General features: G+C 45.3%; 1 protein-coding gene and 1 pseudogene across 1 annotated transcript; one reads left to right on the forward strand and one right to left on the reverse strand.

The window, feature by feature from the left end:
* The window catches only part of LOC124020580, a 36,876-nt pseudogene extending 23,705 nt beyond the window's left edge, over positions 1-13,171 (reverse strand).
* Positions 13,172-13,452: 281 nt separating this feature from the next.
* LOC124020583 (small integral membrane protein 22-like) lies at positions 13,453-19,950 on the forward strand. Its single transcript, XM_046335820.1, has 4 exons — positions 13,453-13,551; positions 14,278-14,450; positions 14,635-14,702; positions 19,366-19,950. Exons 2-4 carry the CDS (start codon positions 14,321-14,323, stop codon positions 19,411-19,413), a joined length of 246 nt encoding a protein of 81 aa, XP_046191776.1. The 5' UTR covers positions 13,453-13,551; positions 14,278-14,320; the 3' UTR covers positions 19,414-19,950.
* The last annotated feature ends 665 nt before the right edge of the window (positions 19,951-20,615 follow it).

Consider the following 20,615-nt stretch of genomic DNA (forward strand, 5'->3'; position numbering starts at 1 on the left):
AATAAAAGACATGACATCAAAGGAAGGATGGCTCGGCCTAAACTGACTGGGTTGTGATTTCATTTCAAAGATTGTTGGAAGTTTGTCTGACATTCTTAGACAACAAAACTCTGTTTGTATCAAGCCTCCCAGAGAGCTGGTCTAGGATCAGGTCCCCCCTGTCCATGTAATCTAATAGGACCAGTATTCAGTTATAGAGCTGGTCTAGGATCAGGTCCCCCTGTCCATGTAATCTAATAGGACCAGTATTCAGTCATAGAGCTGGTCTAGGATCAGGTCCCCCTGTCCATGTAATCTAATAGGACCAGTATTCAGTCATAGAGCTGGTCTAGGATCAGGTCCCCCTGTCCATGCATTTCATTTGAATCTAAAAGGCTAAACTGATCCTAGAGCCCCACTCCAACTCTGAGATGTTTAAACAGCCCCAGAAAATGTCTGACAAACTTTGATTTAGTGGTGAACTATCCCTCCAAGTAACCCCCTCACCTTAGAGAGGGCGGAGCTCCATATCCGATATGCTTCCATACTGACAACCAGAAGATCCTCTTTCAGACACGCCCACTTGGCCTGGGCGGGGCTAACCTCTGTCGCCTTGGCAGCCGCCTTCCCCAACTTCCTGCTTTGGCGGGGTGTTCCCTTGGTAACAGGGTCAGCTGCAGCACAGCCCTGTTTACCCAGGATGCACTGCCTGAGGTTGGGGCAGAGCTTGCTGAGGGACTGACAGAGGCGGGCCATGAAGAGCACCGAGCTGAGACGGGCTGGGCCGGGGGAGGAGCCAACAGGTGAGGCCGCCTCCAGTTTAGAGCGCACGCAGGTGATGATGTCACGTACGCATGCCAGACAGCGTTCACGTAGGGTCTCTTCTACCGCCACGGCGTCTGTGAACCGGTCGAATGATGAGACGGTACCGGAACCAGAACTGGACCCAGAGCCGAGGCCTATAGTGAAGGAGACGGAGGGGACCTGGGGATCTGTGGATGAAGAGGAGGAGAAGGAAGAGGTAGAGGGGGAGGAAGAGAGAGATGGAGGAGATGGAGGAGGTGGTAGAGGGGAGGAGGAGATGGAGGGGGAGGGGAGATGGAGGAGATGGAGGAGGTGGTAGAGGGGAGGAAGTGGAGATGGAGGAGGTGGTAGAGGGGGAGGAAGTGGAGATGGAGGAGGTGGTAGAGGGGGAGGAAGTGGAGATGGAGGAGGTGGTAGAGGGGAGGAAGTGGAGATGGAGGAGGTGGTAGAGGGGAGGAAGTGGAGATGGAGGAGGTGGTAGAGGGGGAGGAAGTGGAGATGGAGGAGGTGGTAGAGGGGGAGGAAGTGGAGATGTAGGAGGTGGTAGAGGGGGAGGAAGTGGAGATGGAGGAGGTGGTAGAGGGGGAGGAAGTGGAGATGGAGGAGGTGGTAGAGGGGAGGAAGTGGAGATGGAGGAGGTGGTAGAGGGGGAGGAGGAGATGGTAGAGGGGGTAGAGGAGATGTTAGAGGGGGTAGAGGGGGAGGAGGAGATGGAGGAGGTGGTAGAGGGGGAGGTAGAGGTAGTAGTAGAGGTGGGAGGTGGAGGAGGAGATAGAGGAGGTGGTAGAGGAGGAAGAGGAGGTTGTAGTAGAGGGGGAGGTGGAAGAGGAGATGGAGGAGGTGGTAGAGAGGGAGGTGGAGGAGGTGGTATAGGGGGAGGTGGAGGAGGAGGTATAGGGGAGGTGGAGGAGGAGATGGTAGAGGAGGAGGAGAAGGAGGTAGAGGGAGAAAAGGAGGAGGTCAGGGAGGGGAGAAGGAATAGGAGGTAGAGAAGGAGGAAGAGGAGATGGAGGTAGTAGAGAGGGAGGAAATAGTAAAGGTGGAGGAGGAGGTATAGGAGGAAGTAGAGGGGGAAGGGGAGGTTGAGGTGGAGATGGAGGAGGTAGAGGAGGAAGTAGAGGGGGAGGAGGAGGTAGAGGTAGAGAAGATGGTATAGGGGGGTTGGAGGAGGAGATGGAGGAGGAAGTAGATGGGGAGGAGGTAGAGTGGAGGAAGGAGACGGAGGAGAACCTCTGGTCAAAAGGAGTCCACTATAATGAGAACAGAGTTTGAGATGCAGTCGATATTGATGACTTCATGTTAAGTATTTCACCTTAATTCACATTACATTATTATTAGACCAGGTCTCCCTGGGACAATATCTTAATGGGACCTCCTGTAGAAATAAAGTCCAAGAATCCATCTGTCTCATCAGAGGACAGGTAATCCATCTGTCTCCCTACCGGTGTTATCAGAGGACAGGTAATCCATCTGTCTCCCTACCTGTGTTACCAGAGGACAGGTAATCCATCTGTCTCCCTACCTGTGTTACCAGAGGACAGGTAATCCATCTGTCTCCCTACCTGTGTTATCAGAGGACAGGTAATCCATCTGTCTCCCTACCTGTGTTATCAGAGGGCAGGTAGTGCTGCAGGTCATCCAGTCTGTCTCTGAGAGCAGCATCCAGTGATGAACAGAAGATCTGGACACAGGGTGTCAGGGCCTGAGTCTTCATGGCCAGGCCGCTCCGGTGCTGTGGCCCCCGTTGGGATACACTGACCCAGGCCGCGTCGCTCAGTAGATCCCCCTGGGCCTCGGACCACAGGAAGGAGGCCACGTCTGCCTCGTAGAGAGCACCTCGGCTGGGGAGGGGAGGGCTGGAGCCCGGTGGACCGGGGCCTGGAGGGGTGGGATGGCCCTCTAGATCTCGAAGGGCAGAGGAGAGGAGCTGTCTGCAGCTGGTGGAGATAGTCTCTGTACCCTCCTGGGTGATCGCCTGAGGGAGAGAATGGAAGAAGAGGGGGAGATGGAGAACGGGAGAATTAAGGGAGCAGAAGATAGAGAGAGAGAAGGAGAGAGAGAGAGAGAGAGAGAGAGAGAGAGAGAGAGAGAGAGAGAGAGAGAGAGAGAGAGAGAGAGAGAGAGAGAGAGAGAGAGAGAGAGAGAGAGAGAGAGAGAGAGAGAGAGAGAGAGAGAGAGAGAATGAGAGAGAGAGAGGAGAGAGAGAGAGAAACCTGTTGTCCTGTTTCTAAAGTTCCCCACTGTCTGAGAGAGAGAGAGCAAACAGAGAATAATATTAACAGACACAGTGAGCAGATTATAACTATTCTGGAGAGGAGAATTAGTTTACTAGATAGCTAGAAGACAGAAGTCAGCTGTAGCTACTAGCTAGTTAAATCGGCAGGTTAAACCTGTTGTCCTGTTTCTAAAAGGTTCCCCACTGTCTGAATGGGAACAGCTCAATGTAATGAGAGGAGCAGGGCGTATGGAATACACACGCCTAGAGAATAATATTAACAACAACAGCTAAACTGTCAGCGCTCCTTTCTATTTTATAACATGGACACAGATTAGTCCTAGATTGAAAAGCCTGGTCAACAGAGATTCTCCATAGAAGGTGCTACTTCCTCCAGGAGGAACTCTAATGTGGTATACCTCACACTTCCTTCCAAGCGTCCACAATCAAAGCCCGGAGGACGAGGCCTGGGTCTCGTTAATCTAAACCTAGATTAAGACTAGCTTTAATCTGTGTTCTGGAAACAGGACCTGAGTGTAGCTAGTTACCTGCAGGCGTTGGAGGAAGAGCTGCTGTAGGAAGTTACTGTACAGACACTGAGCTCTGACGTCATGTATAGCATGTTACTGAACAGACACTGAGCTCTGATGTCATGTTACTGAACAGACACTGAGCTCTGATGTCATGTTACTGAACAGACACTGAGCTCTGATGTCATGTTACTGAACAGACACTGAGCTCTGATGTCATGTTACTGAACAGACACTGAGCTCTGATGTCATGTTACTGAACAGACACTGAGCTCTGATGTCATGTTACTGAACAGACACTGAGCTCTGATGTCATGTATAGCATGTTACTGAACAGACACTGAGCTCTGATGTCATGTTACTGAACAGACACTGAGCTCTGATGTCATGTTACTGAACAGACACTGAGCTCTGATGTCATGTATAGCATGTTACTGAACAGACACTGAGCTCTGATGTCATGTATAGCATGTTACTGAACAGACACTGAGCTCTGATGTCATGTTACTGAACAGACACTGAGCTCTGATGTCATGTTACTGAACAGACACTGAGCTCTGATGTCATGTTACTGAACAGACACTGAGCTCTGATGTCATGTATAGCATGTTACTGAACAGACACTGAGCTCTGATGTCATGTTACTGAACAGACACTGAGCTCTGATGTCATGTATAGCATGTTACTGAACAGACACTGAGCTCTGATGTCATGTTACTGTACAGACACTGAGCTCTGATGTCATGTATAGCATGTTACTGAACAGACACTGAGCTCTGATGTCATGTTACTGAACAGACACTGAGCTCTGATGTCATGTATAGCATGTTACTGTACAGACACTGAGCTCTGATGTCATGTTACTGAACAGACACTGAGCTCTGATGTCATGTATAGCATGTTACTGTACAGACACTGAGCTCTGATGTCATGTTACTGAACAGACACTGAGCTCTGATGTCATGTTACTGAACAGACACTGAGCTCTGATGTCATGTATAGCATGTTACTGTACAGACACTGAGCTCTGATGTCATGTATAGCATGTTACTGTACAGACACTGAGCTCTGATGTCATGTTACTGTACAGACACTGAGCTCTGATGTCATGTTACTGAACAGACACTGAGCTCTGATGTCATGTATAGCATGTTACTGTACAGACACTGAGCTCTGATGTCATGTATAGCATGTTACTGTACAGACACTGAGCTCTGATGTCATGTTACTGAACAGACACTGAGCTCTGATGTCATGTATAGCATGTTACTGAACAGACACTGAGCTCTGATGTCATGTATAGCATGTTACTGTACAGACACTGAGCTCTGACGTCATGTATAGCATGTTACTGTACAGACACTGAGCTCTGATGTCATGTATAGCATGTTACTGTACAGACACTGAGCTCTGATGTCATGTATAGCATGTTACTGTACAGACACTGAGCTCTGATGTCATGTATAGCATGTTACTGTACAGACACTGAGCTCTGATGTCATGTTACTGAACAGACACTGAGCTCTGATGTCATGTATAGCATGTTACTGAACAGCCACTGAGCTCTGATGTCATGTTACTGTACAGACACTGAGCTCTGATGTCATGTATAGCATGTTACTGAACAGACACTGAGCTCTGATGTCATGTATAGCATGTTACTGTACCGACACTGAGCTCTGATGTCATGTTACTGAACAGACACTGAGCTCTGATGTCATGTATAGCATGTTACTGTACCGACACTGAGCTCTGATGTCATGTTACTGAACAGACACTGAGCTCTGATGTCCTGTTACTGTACAGACACTGAGCTCTGATGTCATGTTACTGTACAGACACTGAGCTCTGATGTCATGTTACTGTACAGACACTGAGCTCTGATGTCATGTTACTGTACAGACACTGAGCTCTGACGTCATGTATAGCATGTTACTGAACAGACACTGAGCTCTGATGTCATGTATAGCATGTTACTGTACAGACACTGAGCTCTGATGTCATGTATAGCATGTTACTGAACAGACACTGAGCTCTGATGTCATGTATAGCATGTTACTGTACAGACACTGAGCTCTGATGTCATGTATAGCATGTTACTGAACAGACACTGAGCTCTGATGTCATGTATAGCATGTTACTGAACAGACACTGAGCTCTGATGTCATGTATAGCATGTTACTGAACAGACACTGAGCTCTGATGTCATGTATAGCATGTTACTGTACAGACACTGAGCTCTGATGGCATGTTACTGAACAGACACTGAGCTCTGATGTCATGTATAGCATGTTACTGAACAGACACTGAGCTCTGATGTCATGTATAGCGTGTTACTGAACAGACACTGAGCTCTGATGTCATGTTACTGTACAGACACTGAGCTCTGATGTCATGTATAGCATGTTACTGTACAGACACTGAGCTCTGATGTCATGTATAGCATGTTACTGAACAGCCACCAATTTAGGTGTTTTTCAGTGTTCAAATCTGCCAACCCCCCCCCCCCCCCAGTCAGCATGTGAGAGTTCCAGTTTGGTTGATTTGGTTCCCAGAGTAGATATAGTTCCTGAAGAAGCTGGTTATATTCTGGTCCCAGATCAGACTCTCCTTACTAATCTTATTCTAGTTCTACAGCCGACTATGATCGATATTGAATATCAGTTGTTGAAATTAAAGGGCATAGATTGGCTGAAATATGGCAGCTATTTATATATGCAAAAGTAAAGGGTATTGATTGGCTGAAATATAGCAGCTGTTTCTACATGCAAATGAAGGGTATTGATTGGATGAGGTCTTACGTGTTGATCCACTGCTGTAGGGTGTCTCTGAGCTGCTCTCTCTGGATTGGCTGAGCCAGGGTTCTGAGCGCGGGCTGGAACTCAGCGATGGAAGAGGGGAGGTACTTGAACCAGCTTCCTGTACTCACCTCCTCCTGAAGGACACGCCTCCCTTTACCTGGACAACAGGGGACAACAGGTGAGACCGGAAGGACAGATGACCACAGAGATGTCTACAGTTCTATAATTCAACAATAAGGCCCACAGGGGTGTGGTGTATTGGCCAAATACCACAAACCCCCAAGGTGCCTTAATGCTGTTATAAACTGGTTACCAACAAACATCTAACAGTAAACAAGTATCTTTTGTGTCTTTACAACATACCCATGGTATATTGTTGGATATACACACACAGCTGAAACACTGTTTCAGATCATCAGCATCCAAGACCCAAACTCCTCGGTTTATAATTGGTATTAAAATGATCCATTGTTGAAAGTCAATATCCCTCAGAGAGGATTGGATAGGTGTATGCAACATGGCGAAAATTCTACCCGGCCAATCAAAAGGTCAAGGTAGAGCTGTTACCATGTTGCTTATACAATCTAACATAACCCGCTTATATAATCTAATATCTATATAATCTAAAGTTTATATAATCTAATATCTATAATCTAACGCTTATATAATCTAATATCTATAATCTAACGCGTATATAATCTAATCAAAGTAAGGGGCTCCAGATCAGTTTGGGCCTAAAATGGGATGAAAGTAGGTTAGGCCGTCATTGTAAATAATAATTTGATTTTAACTGACTTGCCTAGTTAAATAAAAGGTTAAATAAAGGTTAAATAAATAAATAAGTATTTTTCTTCTTCAACCATTTCTTGCAAGGTATTATAGGTAATGTACCTGTAGGTGTGGTGGAGGTGACGTTCTCCAGAGTGGTGAAGAGGAGGCCGGAGCTCAGCCATCCGTCCCCCAGCCGAGGACTCCCTTCTGGGGCTACGTAGAAGACAGCGTAGGCCTGGTACAGAGTGGTCACCAGCAGCTCTACCAGGCTACACACCTGGGCCTTAATACCAGCACCTGGTACACACACAGACATGACTGTCAACCTGAACCACACATCAAAACACCACACCGGTCCACTGAACAGAGATGAGGAAGTGAAATGGTTTTCCCAAACAATCCAAGCATGATGGAAGTGTGATAACAGGACATGTTGACTTGGAGAGGAAGTGTGATAACAGGGGAGAGGAAGTGTGATAACAGGGGAGAGGAAGTGTGATAACAGGGCATGTTGACTTGGAGAGGAAGTGTGATAACAGGGGAGAGGAAGTGTGATAACAGGACATGTTGACTTGGGGTGGAAGTGTGATAACAGGGGAGAGGAAGTGTGATAACAGGGGAGAGGAAGTGTGATAACAGGACATGTTGACTTGGAGAGGAAGTGTGATAACAGGGGAGAGGAAGTGTGATAACAGGACATGTTGACTTGGAGAGGAAGTGTGATAACAGGGGAGAGGAAGTGTGATAACAGGGGAGAGGAAGTGTGATAACAGGGGAGAGGAAGTGTGATAACAGGGCATGTTGACTTGGAGAGGAAGTGTGATAACAGGGCATGCTGACTTGGGGAGGAAGTGTGATAACAGGACATGTTGACTTGGGGAGGAAGTGTGATAACATGGCATGTTGACTTGGGAGGAAGTGTGATAACAGGGGAGAGGAAGTGTGATAACAGGGCATGTTGACTTGGAGAGGAAGTGTGATAACAGGGCATGCTGACTTGGGGAGGAAGTGTGATAACAGGACATGTTGACTTGGGGAGGAAGTGTGATAACAGGGCATGTTGACTTGGGGAGGAAGTGTGATAACAGGACATGTTGACTTGGGAGGAAGTGTGATAACATGGCATGTTGACTTGGAGAGGAAGTGTGATAACATGACATGTTGACTTGGAGAGGAAGTGTGATAACAGGACATGTTGACTTGGAGAGGAAGTGTGATAACAGGGGAGAGGAAGTGTGATAACAGGGCATGTTGACTTGGAGAGGAAGTGTGATAACAGGACATGTTGACTTGGGGAGGAAGTGTGATAACAGGGGAGAGGAAGTGTGATAACAGGGCATGTTGACTTGGAGAGGAAGTGTGATAACAGGGCATGTTGACTTGGAGAGGAAGTGTGATAACAGGACATGTTGACTTGGAGAGGAAGTGTCAAGGCTGTAATATGTTGTATTGTGTTTGGTTTAACACCATGTCGGGGCTTCGCCTGTTGACGAGCTGAATAGAGATGGTCTTGTGTTACGTAAGATGAGATGTTGCATTGTGTAGGATGTTGTGTAGGATGTTGTGTTGTATTGTGTTGTGTAGGATGTTGTGTTGCATTGTGTAGGATGTTGTGTAGGATGTTGTGTTGTATTGTGTTGTGTAGGATGTTGTGTTGTATTGTGTAGGATGTTGTGTTGTGTTGTGTAGGATGTTGTGTTGTGTTGTGTTGTGTTGTGTGTTGTATTTGTGTAGTGATGTTGTGTTGTATTGTGTTGTGTTGTGTTGTATTGTGTTGTGTTGTGTTGTGTTGTGTTGTTGTGTTGTATTGTATTGTGTTGTATTGTATTGTATTGTGTGTATTGTATTTGTTGTGTTGTATTGTGTTGTATTATGTATTGTATTTATTGTATTGTGTTGTATTGTGTTGTATTGTGTTGTATTGTGTTTATGTTGTGTTGTTGTATTGTGTTGTATTGTGTTGTATTGTGTGTTGGATGTTGTATTGTGTTGTATTGTGTTGTATTGTGTTGTATTGTGTTGTATTGTGTAGGATGTTGTATTGTGTTGTATTGTGTTGTATTGTGTTGTATTGTGTTGTGTTGTATTGTGTTGTATTGTGTTGTATTGTGTTGTATTGTGTTGTATTGTGTAGGATGTTGTGTAGGATGTTGTGTAGGATGTTGTGTAGGATGTTGTGTTGTGTTGTATTGTATTGTATTGTATTGTATTGTAGTGTGTGTAGTGTAGTGTAGTGTAGTGTAGTGTAGTGTAGTGTAGTGTAGTGTAGTGTAGTGTAGTGTAGTGTAGTGTGTTGTGTTGTGTTGTGTTGTGTTGTGTTGTGTTGTGTTGTGTTGTGTTGTGTTGTGTTGTATTGTGTTGTATTGTGTAGGATGTTGTGTTGTATTGTGTAGGATGTTGTATTGTGTTGTATTGTGTTGTGTTGTATTGTGTTGTGTTGTGTAGGATGTTGTGTTGTGTAGGATGTTGTGTTGTGTTGTGTTGTGTTGTATTGTGTTGTGTGGTATTGTATTGTGGTACAGTGGTATATACTAGTACCATGCTGTGGCTGGTTGTATTGTGTAGGAAGTATGTGTGGTATTGTATTGTGGTACAGTGGTATATACTAGTACCATGCTGTGGCTGGTTGTATTGTGTAGGAAGTATGTGTGGTATTGTATTGTGGTACAGTGGTATATACTAGTACCATGTTGTGGCTGGTTGTATTGTGTAGGAAGTATGTGTGGTATTGTATTGTGGTACAGTGGTATATACTAGTACCATGCTGTGGCTGGTTGTATTGTGTAGGAAGTATGTGTGGTATTGTATTGTGGTACAGTGGTATATACTAGTACCATGCTGTGGCTGGTTGAGTAGCTGTTGGATAGAGGCCTTCCTAGCCAGGAGGAAGTCAGCCAGAGCCTGACGTGGAGAGCTGTCCTCGAGGAGCATGGTGGACACTAGGGCCTCAGCGATGGCTTGGTCAGACACCGCCCGACCACGCAGGACCCACTTACTGTCCAGCAAAATGGTGGACCTGGGAGGGGGGTAGAAGAGAGAGAGAGAGTGCTCCTATATTGAACGTGGTGCTCCTATATTGAACGTGGTGCTCCTATATTGAACGTGGTGCTCCTATATTGAACGTGGTGCTCCTATATTGAACGTACAGTGCTCCTATATTGAACGTGGTGCTCCTATATTGAACGTGGTGCTCCTATATTGAACGTGGTGCTCCTATATTGAACGTGGTGCTCCTATATTGAACGTGGTGCTCCTATATTGAACGTGGTGCTCCTATATTGAACGTAGTGCTCCTATATTGAACGTGGTGCTCCTATATTGAACGTGGTGCTCCTATATTGAACGTGGTGCTCCTATATTGAACGTGGTGCTCCTATATTGAACGTGGTGCTCCTATATTGAACCTGGTGCTCCTATATTGAACCTGGTGCTCCTATATTGAACCTGGTGCTCCTATGTGTGGTATATTGAACGTGGTGCTCCTATATTGAACCTGGTGCTCCTATATTGAACGTGGTGCTCCTATATTGAACGTGGTGCTCCTCGCCCTGCTGAGGTAGGCTCTTCAATTTCACAGAAAATCCAGATTTGATAATAGTCTCCCTCATCCAAAATGACATCACGATGACATTCACCTGAAGTGTCCAGCAGCAGCCACCTGCCTGACCAGGATGGGGAAGCGGGCGAGGACGGGGCTGTACTGTGGTCCTCCAGCCTCCAGGTGGAGCTGTCTGTGCAGGTGGCAGCAGAGCAGGTAGAGCCGTGTGGCCTGCAGCAAAGAGGGTGGTAAAACCAGGGAGAGGCTATAAGGGCTTTTCTGACCAGCATCCCATTGACAGCCCGACTACCCAAACTCTAAAACTGACCGTAACCTAATTTGAACCAATTCTGAAATTAAATATCGGTTGGCTGGTCAGGAGTGTCCATTAAACCAAGAGTTAGCTCGTTAGCATTAGCAGTGCCCTATAATGTGGGTTTACATACATCATTGGCCATGCCCGGCTAGTATTAGCAACGATGGCTAAGTATGCCGTGTCTTCCTATGGGAAATGCTAACAGTCCACTGTCTTAGTAATAAGTGTCTTTGCCTGCAGGTACTGAGAGGCCTCCATGGAACTCCAGATCCTCTCTGGGATCTCCAGCAGCAGCTTGATCTGAGAGGCCATGGTGTAGAACTTCTCCTGGGACTGCCTCTGGACCTGGTGTGAAGAGAGAGAGAGAGAGAGAGAGAGAGAGAGAGAGAGAGAGAGAGAGAGAATCACAGGGATACACAGTGATTGATCTGAGAGGCCATAGTGTAGAACTTCTCCTGGGACTGCCTCTGGACCTGGTGTGAGAGAGAGAGAATCACAGGGATACACAGTGATTGATCTGAGAGGCCATAGTGTAGAACTTCTCCTGGGACTGCCTCTGGACCTGGTGTGAAGAGAGAGAGAATCACAGGGATACACAGTGATTGATCTGAGAGGCCATAGTGTAGAACTTCTCCTGGGACTGCCTCTGGACCTGGTGTGAAGAGAGAGAGAGAATCACAGGGATACACAGTGATTGATCTGAGAGGCCATAGTGTAGAACTTCTCCTGGGACTGCCTCTGGACCTGGTGTGAAGAGAGAGAGAGAATCACAGGGATACACAGTGATTGATCTGAGAGGCCATAGTGTAGAACTTCTCCTGGGACTGCCTCTGGACCTGGTGTGAAGAGAGAGAGAGAATCACAGGGATACACAGTGATTGATCTGAGAGGCCATGGTGTAGAACTTCTCCTGGGACTGCCTCTGGACCTGGTGTGAAGAGAGAGAGAATCACAGGGATACACAGTGATTGATCTGAGAGGCCATGGTGTAGAACTTCTCCTGGGACTGCCTCTGGACCTGGTGTGAAGAGAGAGAGAATCACAGGGATACACAGTGATTGATCTGAGAGGCCAAGGTGTAGAACCACTCCTGGGACTGCCTCTGGACCTGAAAAAAAGAGAGAGAGAGAGAGAGAGCGTGAGAGAGAGAGAGAGAGAGAGAGAGAGAGCGAGAGAGAGAATCACAGGGATACACAGTGATTGATCTGAGAGGCCATGGTGTAGAACCTCTCCTGTGACTTGATGGGAGAGCTGGCCTGAGACAGGCTACATTACATACATAAATAAAGGGACGGGCAGAGAGACAATCACACAGATATATAGGGTGTAGTAGATATTGAAACCCAGATATACCCATCAATGACATATACCATTCATCTCACAGCGGGTGGAACCTGTCGGAGTCTAATCGCACATCACAAACCGTCCAGAAGGGATCGGGGAATGGTATTCTGCAGAACAGTTTGCTATCTAAATCAACAGAACTAGTTAGCCATCACCACCGCTCGTTAGCTTCACAGTGGAGCCACATACCTCTTCTTTGCTGTTGCTTTGGGAACGCTTTTCCCCTGTTTCAGCTTGTGGCAATAGCGGTGCATGTCCTGGATGGACGTAACTACGCTCTCCGAACACTGACGCATCTCTCCGATGGTGTCGGCGGCGTCGATCAAATCGCGGTACCGCTCGCCCACCATCTGACGAAGTTCCTCCTTCTTGTGCTCGATCTCTGCGCGGACTTTCCGCTCGATGCCGCGTATCTCCTCGGTGTTGTACCGCTCGAACAGAACCGTCGGGTCTCGGATATCCGAAACCCGGAGAGATTGAGCAGGAACCACGGCCATCGCAGCTGAGATTCACTGTAAGCGAAATGCCAACCTGAAGGATCTTACAACCCGGAAGACGGAGCGAAACTCACTTCCACGTAAACAATGCATCAGAGGTGAAAAACGGAAAATGAGAAGCCGGGAAAGTAACAGCGCCTCATACGGAACTAATATGTTACTACAACACATCATATGACCGCAACTCAACCTGACACAATATTGCTATTCCTTTGAATAATGTAAATCAGCTGGTTTACTATAGAAAAAAATAAATTTATAATTTACTGCAATGAAAACAGAAATGTAGCTATGACAAATGATAGTTTTATATACATGCGTCACACATATGAATTGTTCTGACTTCATTTCCTCCAGTCACATCATAAACGTTTCGTTTGAAAAGACATGGCCAAGAGCGATGGTGGAAACGACTGGCAGTATCTCTCACATACGGCAAGTCCATGATCACGAGACACCTTTAGATCTATTGGTAGAGCATGGCGCTTGTAACGCCAGGGTAGTGGGTTCGATCCCCGGGACCACCCATACGTAGAATGTATGCACACATGACTGTAAGTCGCTTTGGATAAAAGCGTCTGCCAAATGGCATATATTATTATTATTATCTACTCGGAGGAAATGAAGCAGGATTCAAACGACCTACCCTTGCCCCATGCAAATCAGTGTACAGTGACTCACACGGCGACAGGTGCGTCAGTCGGGCAGGTACCCGGAAGAAGAGAGAACAAAAACAGGAGCTTGTTCGAGTTACAGGTACAATGAACTTCGGAAAAATATGTAGAAACGTGTTTGATTACTACCGAAAATACGAGTTTACTGTAGTTGTTTATGTTCAAGTGAAGTCAGATATATAGGTCATCTTGGAATATTCTTTAAAAGTGAAAGTCTGAGGCTGTAATTCATCAAGATGTCACAGTCAGTCAAACACTAACGATAATGATGTTGGTCTTGTGTTAAAGAAGTTAAAAGCAAATATTGTCATTTTTAGATGTAAAATAGAGTCTGTATTTGGCTAGTTGATCTATATCTCATCATAGTAGTCTATGTGAAAGTACTGTGTCTAGGGCAGCGTACTGTGTCTAGGGCAGCGTACTGTGTCTAGGGCAGCGTACTGTGTCTAGGGCAGCGTACTGTGTCTAGGGCAGCGTACTGTGTCTAGGGCAGAGCAGGTACGCCGAACTCTGATCCAGTTTATGAGGTACATTCAAAATGCAGCATGATCTCCCTTACAATGAAATAACATATTGGTTTGTATATTTTAGGCCTACTTTATAGACCGACATAGTCAGCCAGTCAGGTGCATTGTACTTGTCTATAGAGAATTACCACACGTCTCTTCTCCCAGTGGGTCCTGTACTAACCCTGACTGGTACAGTTATGGACCAGAGAAACCTTGTGGTCTATATCAGAATCACATCTCTTCTCCCAGTGGGTCCTGTATTTTATAATCATAATAAACCCTCTACTGTTCTTCTCCAGAGTGTGAACCCTTACTGAGACTAATTCTAGCCCAGCTGTAGCCATGGACCAGAGGAGCCTACAGGAAGAGTTTAAGGATCAGTTTACAGATGTGGTGTCCAGACTGCAGTCTAAACAGCTGTTCCAGTCTGACTGGGACATCGCCTCCTTCGCTGTCTTCTTTATCTTCATCGGTAGGAATACACACACACACACACACACACACACACACACACACACACACACACACACACACACACACACACACACACACACACACACACACACACACACACACACACACACACACACACACACACACACACACACACACACACACACACGTACACAATTGACTGTCCACCTTCATCCTTTCAGGCATGGTTCTGCTGCTTGTTGTCCTGGTTCTGATCCGATGCTGTTGCTGCTGCTGCTGTGATGAACAGGTAATGTAGCAATCACTCAATAAAATGTAATGGCCTGTTTCTGTGAGAAATGTGTGGTGTATATAGCCTGGTCTCAGATCTGTTGGTATCTATAGCCTGGTCCCAGATCTGTTGATATATATAGCCTGGTCCCAGATCTGTTGGTATCTGGAGCCTGGTCCCAGATCTGTTGGTATCTATAGCCTGGTCCCAGATCTGTTGGTTTCTATAGCCCGGTCTCAGATCTGTTGGTATCTATAGCCCGGTCTCAGATCTGTTGATATCTATAGCCTGGTCCCAGATCTGTTGGTTTCTATAGACTGGTGTCAGATTTGTTGGTTTCTATAGCCCGGTCTCAGATCTGTTGATATCTATAGCCTGGTCCCAGATCTGTTGGTTTCTATAGACTGGTGTCAGATTTGTTGGTTTCTATAGCCCGGTCCCAGATCTGTTGGTATCTATAGCCTGGTCCCAGATCTGTTGGTTTCTATAGCCCGGTCTCAGATCTGTTGGTATCTATAGCCTGGTCTCAGATCTGTTGGTTTCTATAGACTGGTGTCAGATCTGTTGGTTTCTATAGACTGGTGTCAGATCTGTTGGTATCTATAGCCTGGTCTCAGATCTGTTGGTTTCTATAGACTGGTGTCAGATCTGTTGGTTTCTATAGCCTGGTGTCAGATCTGTTGGTATCTATAGCCCGGTCTCAGATCTGTTGGTTTCTATAGCCCGGTCTCAGATCTGTTGGTATCTATAGCCCGGTCTCAGATCTGTTGGTTTCTATAGCCCGGTCTCAGATCTGTTGGTATCTATAGCCCGGTCTCAGATCTGTTGGTTTCTATAGCCCGGTCCCAGATCTGTTGGTATCTATAGCCTGGTCCCAGATCTGTTGGTTTCTATAGCCCGGTCCCAGATCTGTTGGTTTCTATAGCCTGGTCCCAGATCTGTTGGTTTCTATAGCCTGGTCCCAGATCTGTTGGTTTCTATAGACTGGTGTCAGATCTGTTGGTTTCTATAGACTGGTGTCAGATCTGTTGGTTTCTATAGCCTGGTCCCAGATCTGTTGGTTTCTATAGCCCGGTCTCAGATCTGTTGGTATCTATAGCCCGGTCTCAGATCTGTTGGTTTCTATAGACTGGTGTCAGATCTGTTGGTTTCTATAGACTGGTGTCAGATCTGTTGGTTTCTATAGACTGGTGTCAGATCTGTTGGTTTCTATAGCCTGGTCCCAGATCTGTTGGTTTCTATAGACTGGTGTCAGATCTGTTGGTTTCTATAGCCTGGTCCCAGATCTGTTGGTTTCTATAGCCCGGTCTCAGATCTGTTGGTTTCTATAGCCCGGTCCCAGATCTGTTGGTATCTATAGTCTGGTCTCAGATCTGTTGGTTTCTATAGCCCGGTCTCAGATCTGTTGGTATCTATAGCCTGGTCCCAGATCTGTTGGTATCTATAGCCTGGTGTCAGATCTGTTGGTTTCTATAGACTGGTGTCAGATCTGTTGGTTTCTATAGCCCGGTCCCAGATTTAACATGGCTGTATCAAGGAGTCTGTGTCAGACAAGAGGGTCTGTTATAGTGTGACCAGATTTAACATGGCTGTATCAAGGAGTCTGTGTCAGACAAGAGGGTCTGTTATAGTGTGACCAGATTTAACATGGCTGTATCAAGGAGTCTGTGTCAGACAAGAGGGTCTGTTATAGTGTGACCAGATTTAACATGGCTGTATCAAGGAGTCTGTGTCAGACAAGAGGGTCTGTTATAGTGTGACCAGATTTAACATGGCTGTATCAAGGAGTCTGTGTCAGACAAGAGGGTCTGTTATAGTGTGACCAGATTTAACATGGCTGTATCAAGGAGTCTGTGTCAGACAAGAGGGTCTGTTATAGTGTGACCAGATTTAACATGGCTGTATCAAGGAGTCTGTGTCAGACAAGAGGGTCTGTTATAGTGTGACCAGATTTAACATGGCTGTATCAAGGAGTCTGTGTCAGACAAGAGGGTCTGTTTTAGTGTGACCAGATTTAACATAGCTGTATCAAAGAGTCTGTGTCAGACAAGAGGGTCTGTTATAGTGTGACCAGATTGAACATGGCTGTATCAAAGAGTCTGTGTCAGACAAGAGGGTCTGTTATAGTGTGACCAGATTTAACATGGCTGTATCAAGGAGTCTGTGTCAGACAAGAGGGTCTGTTATAGTGTGACCAGATTTAACATGGCTGTATCAAGGAGTCTGTGTCAGACAAGAGGGTCTGTTTTAGTGTGACCAGATTTAACATGGCTGTATCAAAGAGTCTGTGTCAGACAAGAGGGTCTGTTATAGTGTGACCAGATTTAACATGGCTGTATCAAGGAGTCTGTGTCAGACAAGAGGGTCTGTTATAGTGTGACCAGATTTAACATGGCTGTATCAAGGAGTCTGTGTCAGACAAGAGGGTCTGTTATAGTGTGACCAGATTTAACATGGCTGTATCAAGGAGTCTGTGTCAGACAAGAGGGTCTGTTATAGTGTGGCCAGATTTAACATGGCTGTATCAAGGAGTCTGTGTCAGACAAGAGGGTCTGTTTTAGTGTGACCAGATTTAACATGGCTGTATCAAAGAGTCTGTGTCAGACAAGAGGGTCTGTTATAGTGTGACCAGATTTAACATGGCTGTATCAAGGAGTCTGTGTCAGACAAGAGGGTCTGTTATAGTGTGACCAGATTTAACATGGCTGTATCAAGGAGTCTGTGTCAGACAAGAGGGTCTGTTATAGTGTGACCAGATTTAACATGGCTGTATCAAGGAGTCTGTGTCAGACAAGAGGGTCTGTTATAGTGTGGCCAGATTTAACATGGCTGTATCAAGGAGTCTGTGTCAGACAAGAGGGTCTGTTATAGTGTGACCAGATTTAACATGGCTGTATCAAGGAGTCTGTGTCAGACAAGAGGGTCTGTTATAGTGTGACCAGATTTAACATGGCTGTATCAAGGAGTCTGTGTCAGACAAGAGGGTCTGTTATAGTGTGACCAGATTTAACATGGCTGTATCAAGGAGTCTGTGTCAGACAAGAGGGTCTGTTTTAGTGTGACCAGATTTAACATGGCTGTATCAAGGAGTCTGTGTCAGACAAGAGGGTCTGTTTTAGTGTGACCAGATTTAACATAGCTGTATCAAAGAGTCTGTGTCAGACAAGAGGGTCTGTTATAGTGTGACCAGATTGAACATGGCTGTATCAAAGAGTCTGTGTCAGACAAGAGGGTCTGTTATAGTGTGACCAGATTTAACATGGCTGTATCAAGGAGTCTGTGTCAGACAAGAGGGTCTGTTATAGTGTGACCAGATTTAACATGGCTGTATCAAGGAGTCTGTGTCAGACAAGAGGGTCTGTTTTAGTGTGACCAGATTTAACATGGCTGTATCAAAGAGTCTGTGTCAGACAAGAGGGTCTGTTATAGTGTGACCAGATTTAACATGGCTGTATCAAGGAGTCTGTGTCAGACAAGAGGGTCTGTTATAGTGTGACCAGATTTAACATGGCTGTATCAAGGAGTCTGTGTCAGACAAGAGGGTCTGTTATAGTGTGACCAGATTTAACATGGCTGTATCAAGGAGTCTGTGTCAGACAAGAGGGTCTGTTATAGTGTGGCCAGATTTAACATGGCTGTATCAAGGAGTCTGTGTCAGACAAGAGGGTCTGTTTTAGTGTGACCAGATTTAACATGGCTGTATCAAAGAGTCTGTGTCAGACAAGAGGGTCTGTTATAGTGTGACCAGATTTAACATGGCTGTATCAAGGAGTCTGTGTCAGACAAGAGGGTCTGTTATAGTGTGACCAGATTTAACATGGCTGTATCAAGGAGTCTGTGTCAGACAAGAGGGTCTGTTATAGTGTGACCAGATTTAACATGGCTGTATCAAAGGAGTCTGTGTCAGACAAGAGGGTCTGTTATAGTGTGGCCAGATTTAACATGGCTGTATCAAGGAGTCTGTGTCAGACAAGAGGGTCTGTTATAGTGTGACCAGATTTAACATGGCTGTATCAAGGAGTCTGTGTCAGACAAGAGGGTCTGTTATAGTGTGACCAGATTTAACATGGCTGTATCAAGGAGTCTGTGTCAGACAAGAGGGTCTGTTATAGTGTGACCAGATTTAACATGGCTGTATCAAGGAGTCTGTGTCAGACAAGAGGGTCTGTTATAGTGTGACCAGATTTAACATGGCTGTATCAAGGAGTCTGTGTCAGACAAGAGGGTCTGTTTTAGTGTGACCAGATTTAACATGGCTGTATCAAGGAGTCTGTGTCAGACAAGAGGGTCTGTTATAGTGTGACCAGATTTAACATGGCTGTATCAAGGAGTCTGTGTCAGACAAGAGGGTCTGTTATAGTGTGACCAGATTTAACATGGCTGTATCAAGGAGTCTGTGTCAGACAAGAGGGTCTGTTTTAGTGTGGCCAGATTTAACATGGCTGTATCAAGGAGTCTGTGTCAGACAAGAGGGTCTGTTTTAGTGTGGCCAGATTTAACATGGCTGTATCAAGGAGTCTGTGTCAGACAAGAGGGTCTGTTATAGTGTGACCAGATTTAACATGGCTGTATCAAAGGAGTCTGTGTCAGACAAACGTTCACTGCATTTCCTCTGAATAAAGATGTGTTGAAAGATGCATGATTTCCCCTCCTCTCTCTCTCTCTGTGTGTTTCCCAACAGCCGAGAAGACACAAAGTGGGTCATGAAAACTTTGGAATGGAGACCTGAAAGGAACTTGGAACAGAATAGAAGATTCCACAATGACAACACTTAAATTGATTAGTCCTTTTTATAATATTTTTTTTCCGATGCACTTTAAAATCTGCACTTTTAATCTGTGTGCCAAACCAAGAGTTGTGTAACTTGTTTTCATTCTGGTTCCATCTATTTACTTTTGACTGTTGGAAAATGTTGTGGTAACCCGGTTTAGCTGCCGTCTAATGGTGGAAAGTCATTGGAGGTCATATGAATCAGTTTGTTTACGTGTTCCCTGCACGGCTATCGGTTGTTGCTAGGACGCCAGATAGGAGAGCAAGGTGAAAACAGTCACAACCAGAAGATTAAAGGGCTTTCACTAACGGTTCATGAAAAACTAGGCACCAACTCTTTTGTGTAGTGGAATCAACGCTTTGTACTTCATGAGGAACGATAGATAATGTAGTAGTATTGATTCAATGACTTTAATTATATTAACAACATAATTCAATGTTGAAACATGTACATTCCAATGTACTCATTCAAATGATTAAATCATTTTGTATTGAATCTGTCCTGATTGACTGACCGAACACTCCTGTATAACATCTCTTTATTGCACATATAATAGATCATATGGTGCACAACATATACATGTACACATCTCTAAATAGATTTTAAAACACTTGCAGTAATAATTATGTTTGTTCAACATTGGAATGGATCTTCACTTCACAGGGAATCAAAGGCAAAGTAACAAGTGCAAAAATAAAACGATTGAATAAATACAAACATTAACAAAACAGTAAAATTAACTGATACAAAAATGAATAACAGCTTATAAGTGTCGAGGAGGCATGAATGTTTACTCTTCAAAAGCTGGGAATGTCAGTTTCCCTTTACACTTTGACATAAAAGCATTATTCCAAGGAATATATAGAGTCAGAAACCCTACAAGTTCATTTCACTATGAAGAGTCACGGTAACTGTTTCATGTCACACACGTATACTACTGCTGAGTAGTGTAGTCTACACAAAATAACAGTATGGTTTACATGTAAGTCATTTAGCAGACGCTCTTATCCAGGGCGTTTACCACAATCTGCTTGACAAATTTAGTTTCCAATACCTTTTTCACACTGCTGAGCAAACCAAGCTGGCCTGGTTACTCATTAACTGTAGATGCTGGAACCGTGTAGGAGAAGACGATGTGTTTGTATCGGTCCCTACCCAAA

This window comes from Oncorhynchus gorbuscha, unplaced genomic scaffold, assembly GCF_021184085.1.
Source record: "Oncorhynchus gorbuscha isolate QuinsamMale2020 ecotype Even-year unplaced genomic scaffold, OgorEven_v1.0 Un_scaffold_859, whole genome shotgun sequence".
NCBI classification, from domain to species: Eukaryota; Metazoa; Chordata; class Actinopteri; order Salmoniformes; family Salmonidae; genus Oncorhynchus; species Oncorhynchus gorbuscha.

Coding starts and splice junctions, on each gene's coding strand:
- LOC124020583 (XM_046335820.1), top strand. CDS start 14,321: ATGGACCAGAGGAGCCTACAGGAAGAGTTTAAGGATCAGTTTACAGAT. Junction 14,451..14,634: donor TGTCTTCTTTATCTTCATCG/GTAGGAATACAC, acceptor TCATCCTTTCAG/GCATGGTTCTGCTGCTTGTT. Junction 14,703..19,365: donor GCTGCTGCTGTGATGAACAG/GTAATGTAGCAA, acceptor GTTTCCCAACAG/CCGAGAAGACACAAAGTGGG.